This window comes from Ranitomeya variabilis, chromosome 2, assembly GCF_051348905.1.
Source record: "Ranitomeya variabilis isolate aRanVar5 chromosome 2, aRanVar5.hap1, whole genome shotgun sequence".
NCBI classification, from domain to species: Eukaryota; Metazoa; Chordata; class Amphibia; order Anura; family Dendrobatidae; genus Ranitomeya; species Ranitomeya variabilis.
Genome location: NC_135233.1, coordinates 855,194,164 through 855,206,498, shown reverse-complemented (window position 1 = coordinate 855,206,498; position 12,335 = coordinate 855,194,164). Strand labels below are relative to the sequence as shown.

The 12,335-nt window shown below is 50.1% G+C and overlaps 1 protein-coding gene across 3 annotated transcripts in view; it reads left to right on the top strand.

Moving 5' to 3' along the window:
* The first annotated feature begins 2,681 nt into the window (after nt 1-2,681).
* Nucleotides 2,682-12,335, top strand: part of TFRC (transferrin receptor) — a 57,269-nt gene continuing 47,615 nt past the window's right edge. The window contains exons 1-2 of one of the 3 annotated variants that reach the window (XM_077290245.1): nt 2,682-2,798; nt 7,452-7,508. In XM_077290245.1, coding sequence (XP_077146360.1) covers nt 7,470-7,508 — 39 coding nt within the window. In that variant the 5' untranslated portion in view covers nt 2,682-2,798; nt 7,452-7,469. Of the gene's footprint in view, nt 2,799-2,831; nt 2,892-3,092; nt 3,129-7,451; nt 7,509-12,335 lie in introns of those variants that run through there. The other 2 variants (XM_077290246.1, XM_077290244.1) reach the window with 2 other exon arrangements.

The window sequence follows — 12,335 nt, the reverse complement described above, 5'->3', positions numbered from 1 at the left end:
AAAGGTCGGGAAGGGGTTAATGGACTTAAACCTGCAATCATCCAATCCCTTATATTACATACTACAATTACACAGTATTGTAGTATATAGAAAAAATGACGGCCTCCTATGAATGCCAGTTCCAGGCTGGCCTACACAGGTGCACCATCATGGTGGGCACATGGGGAGGACACTGCCCGGAAGATAACTCTGTCTCCAGAGCTTATATTACATGAAGAGGAGTTACCAGTGTGATTGCGTAATGGCCGCTTTCTGCTCTCCCTGCAGAGCTGTGTGTGATTATACCTGACACATCTACAGGTTCCTCTCAGCTTCCATCTCACAGGCAGACCGGGCTGCAATAGTGTTACAATACAGCAGAGCTCAGAGAGCTGCATAAGATGTGTCTGCAAGAAGACAAACTTAATTTCCCCTGTTCTGTGTAAGGCTGCTTTCACACTAGCGTCGGTACAGGGCCATCGTGCTGCGTCGGCCCGACGTACCGACGCATACTGTGAAAAAAAATGCCCCACGTGGGCAGCGGAAGCAGTCTTACGACGCTTCCGCTGCCCCATTGTAAGGTCCGGGGAGGAGGGGGCGGCGTTCCGGCCGTGCATGCGCGATTGAAAATGGCGGACACGACGTGCAAAAAAACGCTACATGTAACGTTTTTTGTGCCGACGGTCCGCCGTGACACGACGCAACCGTCACACGACGGTTGCGACGTGTGGCACTGCGTTGCAATGCGTAGCTAATAAAAGTCTATGGAGAAAAAACGCATCCCGCGGGCAACTTTGCAGGATGCGTTTTTTCTCCACAACGACGCATTGCGACGTGCAGTGCACGACGCTAGTGTGAAAGTAGCCTTAGTTACTTGTCTCACACTGGGAACTCCCCTTCATGTTATATGAGCACTGGAGGCAGAGCTATCTCCCAGGCAGCGTCTTCCCCAGAGCCTGGAACAGATCATTTATAAAAGTGATAAGAGGATTTCTCAACCACAAGACATCTGATATTAGACACACATGGAGGACTTTTTTTTTTTTTTTAAAGGCTCATACACACCATGCAAGAAAGCAGTTCAAAGCTTGTACACAGAATGATGGGGGCGCTGTGCGGGGCTCATACACAGAATGATGGGGGCGCTGTGTGGGGCTCATACACAGGATGATGGGGGCGCCGTGCGGGGCTCATACACAGGATGATGGGGGCGCTGTGCGGGGCTCATACACAGGATGGGGGCGCTGTGCGGGGCTCATACACAGAATGATGGGGGCGCTGTGTGGGGCTCATACACAGAATGATGGGGGCGCTGTGCGGGGCTCGGACACAGAATGATGGGGGCGCTGTGAGGGGCTCATACACAGAATGATGGGGGCGCTGTGCGGGGCTCGGACACAGAATGATGGGGGCGCTGTGCGGGGCATATACACAGAATGATGGGGGCGCTGTGCGGGGCTCATACACAGAATGATGGGGCGCTGTGCGGGGCTCATACACAGAATGATGGGGCGCTGTGCGGGGCTCATACACAGAATGATGGGGGCGCTGTGCGGGGCTCGGACACAGAATGATGGGGGTGCTGTGCGGGGCTCGGACACAGAATGATGGGGGCGCTGTGCGGGGCTCATACACAGAATGATGGGGCGCTGTGCGGGGCTCATACACAGAATGATGGGGGCGCTGTGCGGGGCTCGGACACAGAATGATGGGGGTGCTGTGCGGGGCTCATACACAGAATGATGGGGGCGCTGTGCGGGGCTCGGACACAGAATGATGGGGGCGCTGTGCGGGGCTCGGACACAGAATGATGGGGGCGCTGTGAGGGGCTCATACACAGAATGATGGGGGCGCTGTGCGGGGCTCGGACACAGAATGATGGGGGCGCTGTGCGGGGCTCGGACACAGAATGATGGGGGCGCTGTGAGGGGCTCATACACAGAATGATGGGGGCGCTGTGCGGGGCTCGGACACAGAATGATGGGGGCGCTGTGCGGGGCTCGGACACAGAATGATGGGGGCGCTGTGCGGGGCTCGGACACAGAATGATGGGGGCGCTGTGCGGGGCTCGGACACAGAATGATGGGGGCGCTGTGCGGGGCTCGGACACAGAATGATGGGGGCGCTGTGAGGGGCTCATACACAGAATGATGGGGGCGCTGTGCGGGGCTCATACACAGAATGATGGGGGCGCTGTGCGGGGCTCGTACACAGAATGATGGGGGCGCTGTGCGGGGCTCGTACACAGAATGATGGGGGCGCTGTGCGGGGCTCATACACAGAATGATGGGGGCGCTGTGCGGGGCTTATACACAGAATGATGGGGGCGCTGTGCGGGGCTCGGACACAGAATGATGGGGGCGCTGTGCGGGGCTCATACACAGAATGATGGGGGCGCTGTGCGGGGCTCGTACACAGAATGATGGGGGCGCTGTGCGGGGCTCATACACAGAATGATGGGGGCGCTGTGCGGGGCTCGGACACAGAATGATGGGGGCGCTGTGCGGGGCTCATACACAGAATGATGGGGGCGCTGTGCGGGGCTCGGACACAGAATGATGGGGGCGCTGTGCGGGGCTCGGACACAGAATGATGGGGGCGCTGTGCGGGGCTCGGATTCATGTGTATCGCACGCGTTGGCTTTCTTATGACCCCTGGCAGTTGCGCCGCCCTGTATCAGCAGCCATCCGGTCTTATCGGCGATCTACCTGGCAGTCTGAGGGCGGAGTCCAGATTCAGGGGGCGCGTCAGGCGGACGTGCTGAGGGGCGTATAAGGACTCGGCACATGCTTTAGTGAGGTCACTTGGCCGTGCGGGAGGTAAGTGATAGTTCCGGCACATGGCCGCCCGTACCGCTGCCGCCTCTTTGTCACCGGTCGTTGCTTTTGCTGCTGGCAGGACGGACCCGGCTGGTAACTCTTTATGTGCCGGGCTTTCATTCATTGCCGTGTGCTCCTGCGTGCTCCGCCCTGCACTGTCTGCCTCCGTGTGTGGCTGTCATTGGCCCTGCACCCCGGTCCATCTTTACTGAAGGTCATGTGTGGCGGCTGCGCGAGTCTCCTGTGTCTGCGGCCTCCACGCATGACGGCTCGGGATCTGGCGGTAGCTGCCCCATAGCACGTGCTGTCATGGCTGCCCTCCTTCCTGTGGTGCGGTTCTGGCACTTGTGGGGTTACATGTGGGAGCTTTCACCTGTGACTATTGGGAGGTGCTGGGGCCGTTACTTGTTACATGTATGACCTCAACTACCAAACCTCTGTGCACCTTTGGCCTGAAGGTGACCCCGCTGTCAGGGATGTCCCTGTCCTGCCCCAGTCTTCAGGGTGACAGAGACCCTTCTCCTCTGGGCTGTACCCCACCCCGGGGTCATCTAGGGTCTGACGCCGCATTGTTCTGTAATCGGCTTATCCCTATGGAGCCGCCTATGTGCTGCACGGGAATAATGTGACCTTCACGTGATTCTGGGAATGTGGCGGAGCGGACAGACCCGGCTTATGTCGTCGGCCATGAAGGGTCTTTCAGCAAATGTTTCTCTCAGGTTCCTCTATTAGACCCGGTCACCTCTACTTGTTCCTGCTGTAAATCCAAATATCGCTATCCCTCCTTCACTGAAAACCAAACTAATGTTGGGGACCCGGCTTGCAGTGGGGAGATCTGTCACAAAGCTCCTCCTAGATGCCGGCCAGTGACCATGTCTATTTTACATACGAAACATTAAGGGTATGTGCACACGTTGCGGTTTTTGCTGCGGATCCTCAGCAGTTTTCCATGCGGTGTACAGTACAATGTTAACCAATGGAAAACAAAAAACGCAGTGCACACGCTGCGGAAAATTCCGCACGGATTCGCTGCGGAAAAAAGTAGTAGCATGTCACTACTTTCTGCAGATTCCGCAGCGGTTTTCAACCTGCACCAATAGGAAAGTGCAGTTGAAAACCGCAGTGGTTTTGCACTGCGGATTTTCAAAATCCGCAGCAAAATCTGCAACGTGTGCACACACCTTAACACTTGAGTCCTCGGTGGCGGCTGCATTCGGTGGTTTATAACTTTTTTTTTTTTTTTAATGAACACGTTCTTAACATGGCACCTCGTGATGCTTTTCTAACAGTTGTAGTGCCTGTAGATATGAGCAGACAGGAACACCTAGAAAATAGACTTCACTTAGGCTAGGTTCACATTGCGTTAATGTGTGCACGCTAACGGACAGCGTTGCACGGCGAAAATGTCGCAATTAACGCCGTGCAACGGGTCCGTTAGCGCACCCATTGACAGCAATGTAAATTTCGCCTGTAGCGCATCGCTAGCGCGTGCCTTTTTCGGCTCGCGCTAGCGATGTGCCGTTCTTTTGTGACGCGCCGCGGACGCTGCTTGCAGCGTCCGCGGCGCGCCCGAGGTCCGTTCCCCGCTCTCGCAGATCGGGGATCTGCTAGAGCGGGGACGTTAACGCGACCCCTAAACGCGGCCCCGAAAAAAACATTGCGTTAGCGCAATCCGCTAGCGCTAAACGGATTGCCCTAACGCAATGTGAACCTAGCCTTAGGCAGGAGCTGCAGGAAGCTGTGCGCCAAATGGCAAGCTGGCAAATTGTCTTCCCACACTCACTCTTGGGCCACATTCTCACACTCAGTATTTGGTCTGCATCCTCCATCAGTATTTCACCTCAGTAATTGTAAGCCAAAACCAGGAGTGTAGCTTGCTAAAGCTCACAGCTGGGGGGTATTCTCAGGCTGGTTAGGGCCATGTATATTGCCCTCCTAACCCCCAGCCTAAAAATAGCAGCCCAGAGAAGGCACATCAATTAGATGCACCAATTCTGGCGCTTAGCCTGGCTCTTCCCACTTGTCCTGTAGGGGTGGCAAGCGGGGTAATATTTCTGGGGTTAATGTCACCAGTGACTTTAAGCCCACGGCTTAGTAACGGAGAGACATCTATAAAACACCTTTCCAATACTAATCCTATAGTTGTAATGTTAAATAAAGACACAGCCAGAATAAAGTCCTTTAATGAAATAAAATACAAGTTTTTTACCATTTTATTATTCAGGTAATCATTGGACTTCCTCTATCTCCTGAAATAAAAATAACCAACACAAATATTTCCTGTTCTGACGCAGTCCAATATAACGAGTGTCCCACAGAGTAATCTATATCTGGGGGAGATAAAATTTACAACCGGGAGCACTGCTAATGCGACAGCTCCTGGTTGTAAGCTACTGGGGAATGAGGAGAAGCTTCCGGCGCTTGCTTCAGGGACCAGGGGATGATGTCACTGAGCCTTCGCTCCCTCACAGCCTGACCTGAGGTGACCTCTGCACCGTGGGAAAATGCCAGTGAAGAGGTTACCGCAGGTAATGTCTGTTCTATGTACAGGAACTTTATTGGCCTGCACAAAGACAAAAAAATGAGAAAAAAGCAGCTTCTTTCCTGCCAAGAAATCAGGTTTTGCTGCAGGAAAAAAAGCCGCAGAAGCGCCCTGTGTAAACTTACCCTAAGGCTTGATAGATGGGACCATAACTTGGCCACAGTCTTAGGCCGGTTTCACACGTCAGTGGCTCCGGTACGTGAGGTGACAGTTTCCTCACGTACCGGAGACACTGACACACGTAGACCCATAAAAATCAATGCATCTGTGCAGATGTCATTGATTTTTTGCGGACCGTGTCTCCGTGTGCCAAACATGGAGACATGTCCGTGTTCGTGGGAGCGCACGTATTACACGGACCCTTTAAAGTCAATGGGTCGGTGTAAAACACGGACCGCACACGGACGTTGTCCGTCTGCAGTCCGTGTGCGTGCAGGAGACAGCGCTACAGTAAGCGCTGTCCCCCCCACATGGTGCTGAAGCCGCCATTCATATCTTCTCTGCAGCAGCGTTTGCTGCAGAGAAAATATGAATAATAGTGTTTAACATAAAGATCTATGTGTCCGCCGCCCTCCCACCCCCTGTGCGATCCCCCCCGCTGTTCAGAAAATACTCACCCGCTCCCTCGCAGTGTTCTGTGCTGGCCGCCCCTTCTACTGTATGCGGTCACGTGGGGCCGCCGATTAGACTCATGAATATGTGGCTCCACCTCCCATAGGGGTGGAGCCGCCTATTCATGAGTGTAAATGAGCGGCCCCACGTGACCGCATACAGTGGAAGCCGTGGCCAGACCAGGAAGCACCGACAGCCAACGAGGGAGCGGGTGAGTATTTTCTGAACAGTGGGGGGGCGGCGGACACATAGATCTTTATTTTAAACACTATTATTCATATTTTCTCTGCAGCAAACGCTGCTGCAGGGAACATATGAACCGCGGATTCAGCACCAGATGCTCGTACGTGTGGTACCCAGCACGGTGCGTGTGGTACCCAGTGGGCACACGGGCGGCACACGTGTGCCGCAAGTGTGCCACACTGATGTACACAAGAAACGTAGGGGCACACGGACACGGATAACTCCGGTACCGAATTTTCCGGTACCGGAATTATCTGGACGTGTGGGACAGCCCTTAGACCTATATTACACCTGCAATATCTAGATCGGTCTCCTCTCAAAGCCTTTACTGAACCATACTTGGATAAGATGCTGATCACTCTGCTAAGCAAATCCTAAGGCTATATGTGCACACGTTCAGGATTTCTTGCAGAAAAACCTAACATTTTCTGCAAGAAATCTGCATGCGTTTTTGGTGTTTTTTTTTTTTTTCGGGACATTTCCCAATGCATTTTATAGTGGGAAATCCGCAAAATTAATGAACATGCTGCATTTTTTTACCGCGATGCGTTTTTTTCGCGGAAAAAAACGCATCGTGCACAAAAATTGCGGGAATTCATTCTAAATGATGGGATGCATATTGTATGTTTTTTTTTTTTTTTTTTTTTGCAGTTTTATAGCGTTTTTATTGTGAATAATCAGCAATATGTGCACACAGCCTAACACCTAGCCGCACACCATGTGGGCTTGGAATACTCTACATGGGCAATGGCAACATTCCAATGGGCGAGGAACAGAACAGTGCAGGTGGTCGGCATTAGCCAAGATCCAGGCCTTTGATTTGATATTGGAGATTGAAGTCCGCCGTTGGGCATGTGTGGTCTGTGGCCAAGGTGATATGAAATCGCTGTGGGTCACACCCCATTTTATGGCACTGTAGCAAGTTATGGTTGCTGCAAGGGAGACCTGCCAATGTGTTATAGAACCATGTTGGCCTTTGCCCAGGTAGCTTTAGTGCCAACCGATTCTGATGCTTTATGCTCTAGTTGTAATTGAACTGTTCCTGGTTTTTGTACACAGATCTCTCCCATAAAACACAAAATAACCACAGTAGAGCGATCCTGCCCTTACCCTCTGTAACACCACACACATCCATCTAAAACTCCATAATCCACAGCTGTCAATCACTTCACGGTCTGTGGGCACACTAGGTTTGGGGTATGGTTTGAAGACCTGGGAGCTTGTGCTAATAATCTGTAATATGGCTTTTATTGCAGGGGTTTGACCAGGCTGTGATGAAAATGGATCGAGCGCGGACCACAATTACTAATATTGTAAGTATCGCCTTTGAATTCAGATCATCATGTTGACAATCAATCATAGATTCAACACCAGGCAAACCTGTACATTGTGAGGATTATGGAGTGGATTTTGGCAGAGTTGAGGGATAAAAAAAAAAAAAAAAAATGCTTGCTTGTTCTGGGTGGTGTATACTAAGGATATAGGTTTTAGCTGTGATGAATCTGTGCTGCACTTTATCCACATGCTCAGTAGTGACCAGTGCTGTGGGGTTGAAGGCTTGGCTTACAGAATCCACAGCCCTGTGCTGAGCTCTGTATGTTGCCACCCACAACACTAGTGGATTTCTGTGCAAACTGTTAATGGGTAGAAAGCTGCCAATCAGTGGTGGGTGCAGGGTTAGCCGGGGCTTGTGAGTATAGAGGCCGATACGGCAGTCGTGGTGGTCATCTGTTAAGTGACGTTGGCAAAAATACAGTAATGTTGGCTGTAAGACAGTAGTTACAAAATGTATTGCAATAGTTTTGTGTGCTATGGGGTGTTTTTGGTTCTTCCTCTTTCTTATGCTTATTTAGCTGCATTAAAGAGAATGTCACCAGTTTTTTTTTTTTTTTTTGTGGAATCTGAAAGCACCATAATAACCCAGATAGACCTGATTCCACCAATGTGTCACCTACTAAGTTGTATTGAAACGGAAAAACAATTGTTTTACCGGAAGGAGATGATCTCTACAGGACAAGCTGCCTTGTCCTTTCTGGTCCGGCTCCACTAAAAGCACTGCATAGCAGCTTTGTCACTATACAATGTACACAAGCTGCTACTCAGTAGTTTGGATGGGATTATATTGGATCAACATCTGAGCTCTGTTAGATGTGCTGCAGATCCAACTTTTTTTTTTTCTTTCAGGGTATATCTGAGTTTTAAAAAAAATTGTAGTTGCGAAGAGGCATCTACCTTTCGTACCCAGCGCTGGTCATCGACCAGCTCCTGCCAGAGATTCAGCTGCTCTGTCAACAGAGCAGCAGTTTCTCTTCCTGTTGACAGGGCACGGCCACTGGTGTCATGCTGACTGACACCAATCAGCATGACGCCAATAGTTCCGCCCTGTCAACAGTAAGAGAAACTGCTGCTCTGAGGGTATGTGCACACATTGTGGATTTGGCTGCAGATATGATGCTGCGAATTCGCAGCAGTGTACCATGTAAACCTATGGGAAAACCAAATCCGCATTGCCCATGCTGTGGAAACATTGCGGTGTATTTTCCACAGCATTTCAATTCTTTGTGTGGATTCCGCAGCATTTCAATTCTTTGTGTAGATTCCACATCATTTTACACCTGCTCCTCAATAGGAATCCGTAGGTGTAAAACTGCAGGTGGAATACTCACAAAAAAAAACTGCAGGTAAAATGCAGTGCGTTTTACCTGCAGATTTTTCAAAAACTGTGCAGAAAAATCTGCACAGAAGTGCAACGTGGGCACACAGCCTGACAAGGAGCAGCTGAATCTCTGGCAGGAGCAGTCAATGACTGGCACCAGGAACAACGGGCAGGTAGTTGCCTCTGTTAGTAACTACGTGACTTTACTTTTTAGAGTCCCAGATATCGCCTTCAACTGCTGCACCCAGTAAACTAAGTGCATTGCGGAATCGAGGTCTGTCACTACCTAGTGATCCTGTCAGATTACATTAACACCCTACACTAACAATCCATGTAAGAAGTCTCATGGGCATCATTGAAGACAACACCCTTAATAGACGGAATGCAAGCCAGTATAATAAGAAAGCCACACTGGTTTTCTATGTTTGAATAAAACGAGTATTAATATTGAGACACTAGTGAAACTAAAAGTGGGGACAACTGGAGAATGTTCTAAGAAAATGGCTTGTTTCCATTTGTAAATGGATAGCCTGGGTATCTTGGTACATATAGTTACAAAAAGAAACCTGTATGGCTTTTAATTGATTAGAGGATCGACCAAAATCAGTGCACCTCCCATGTAAAATATAATATGGCACATTCTTACCTGTGTACGTATTCCTGTAAGATGCTGACATGTGGCAAGCTGCACAAAAAGGAAAAATGCCCCCCCACCATAGCTTAGAGCAGACTTCTCAGACACGGCTGTGATCTCTTGGCCTCACTTCTGCATAAGTCGGTGTGAGGCAATGGGCCGTGCAGCTGAGTTTAGCTGTGTCGCACTACAAATGCTTATCAGCTCTCCTGGTTAGTGTCAGTAATCCGATTTGTCTGCTGTACTCAAGCAACTTGGGGTATTGTCACACTCTGCAACTTTCCAAAGATCACGACCAGCGATACGACCTGGCCGTGATCGTTGGAAAGTCGTTGTGTGGTCGCTGGGGAGCTGTCACACAGACAGCTCTCCAGCGACCAACGATGCCGAAGGCCCTGGGTAACCAGGGTAAACATCGGGTTACTAAGCGCAGGGCCACGCTTAGTAACCCGATGTTTACCGTGGTTACCAGCGTAAAAGTAAAAAAAAAAAACAGTACATACTCACATTCCGGTGTCCTTCAGGTCCCTTGCCGTCTGCTTCCCGCACTGACTGAGTGCCGCCGTAAAGTGAAAGCAGATCACAGCGGTGACGTCACCGCTGTGCTCTGTACTGCCTTACGGCCGGGAGTCAGTCAGTCAGCGGGAAGCAGACGGCAAGGGACCTGAAGGACACCGGAATGTGAGTATGTACGTTTTTGTTTTTTTACTTTTACGCTGGTAACCAGGGTAAACATCGGGTTACTAAGCGCGGCCCTGCGCTTAGTAACCCGATGTTTACCCTGGTTACAAGCGAACGCATCGCTGGATTGCTGTCACACACAACGATCCAGCAATGACAGCGGGAGATCCAGCGACGAAAGAAAGTTCCAAATGATCTGCTACGACGTACGATTCTCAGCAGGGTCCCTGATCGCTGCTGCGTGTCACAGTGATATCGTATGGATATCGCTGGAACGTCACAGATCGTACCGTCGTAGCGATCAAAGTGCCACTGTGAGACAGTACCCTTACTGCAGCGAGAACAGCACACATGCATGCGTGCACCAATCTCAAAGCAGTGATTGCAAGTTGCGCACCACAGACATAAGTGTGATTGCTGGAGAGTGTGTGGGAAGGGGGAAGTTCAGCTCTGCTGACAGTGCTGTTGAGTACTGCTAAACTCTGCTGTGCTTCCCCCTTGGTACACAGGGACCCTATCTGGAAGGTCTGTCATCTATGCTGTATAATTAAGCAGGTGGTAAGACCAGGAGACCAGTGTTGTATGATCACATTTCACCCACTAAGAAACCTGCACTAAGGCTACGTTCACATTTGCGGTCAGCGCCGCAGCGTCGGGCGGCGCCGCATGCGTCATGCGCCCCTATATTTAACATGGGGGCGCATGGACATGCGTTGTGCTGCGTTTTGCGCCGCATGGCCGCAAGCGTTGGACGCAAGAAACGCTTCAAGTTGCATTTTTTTTGCGTCCAACTTGCGGCCAAAAACGACGCATGCGGCGCAAAACGCAGCGTTTTAGCGTGCGTTTTGCCGCGTTTTCGTTTGCGTTGTGCGCTGCGGCTGCGGCGCACAACGCAAATGTGAACGTAGCCTAAGCTATTGTGAGGGTGTGGTGTGCTAAGTAAATTTTAAATATGTATTTACCACTTCCCTTCCTTAGCTTTCCCCTTATCAGAAAATAACCTATTGATTTGCTTTAGTTACATGCAGGGGTGTGTAGTTGGTAAGCCAAATCTCCAGACTTCTGACCCCACAGAACTGTCTCACTGCTGAGCATGTGCATAAAGTGCAGCTCAGATTCAGCTCAGCTAAAAGCAGAGATCCTTAGATCAGACACAACACATTTATAGGTCATTTAACTTTTCCATTTTATTATGAAAAAATATACAGCATTGAACCCAATTTATTATATATTATAGGAGTTGGTCCACTTTATATTCACTCCACCCAAATGGACCCCAATACCACAGCCCTGGTTACTTTAATTTTTCTCTGCTTTTTTTTTTTTTTTTTTTTTTTTTCTTAATTTTTATTAAAAAAAAAAAAAGGCATTCCCATCTAATAAAATCCTACTAGGACAGTTACACCACTTTTACATTATGGCAGCTGTGTACCAACTCCGTTTTTAACATGAGTTGATGCAAGTGACTATTTCTGAACACCACCAAATCGCCCAATTAGTGGTTGTTCACACTTATGCAACTACATTTTAATGTTAAGGCAGAAAATGAAAATAAACTTGTGTACAGATTGTGGGTGACAAAGGGACAATGTTCTGAAATGATTCTTCTTGGTATGATTAGTGAGAAGCGCTTCCCTGAATCCCAGCTGTTGCATTCCATAGGCTTGCAGCCATTTTGTTATGAAATCTATGGGAGATGCTCTAACAGCTGGGCTCTGCTTGTTGGTCTATGCGAGTTCCTCATTCTCTCCATTGAGGTGAAGGAAAAATGTGACTGGTGGCAATTGGCAGATAAGGATCAACAGACTTATTCCCTTCATGAGGTCCTGCACATATCAAATATCTAGAGTATGTGTTGTAGATGAGGCATACATTTCCAAATGGGGGAATATCCACCTACATGTGACACCATTCTCTAATAATTTCAGAGGTGTGTGTGTGTGTGTGTGTGTGTGTGTGTGTGTTCGTTTAGGCTAGTTTCACACTAGCGTCGGGAACAACCCGTCGCTGTGCATCTGGCCGACGTTCCCGACGCTAGGGTGGTCTCCGCCGCACAACGGGGGCAGCGGATGCATTTTTCCCACGCATCCGCTGCCCCATTGTGAGGTGCGGGGAGGTGGGGGCGGAGTTCCGGCCGCGCATGCGCGGTCGGAAAAAGTGGACCGTCGG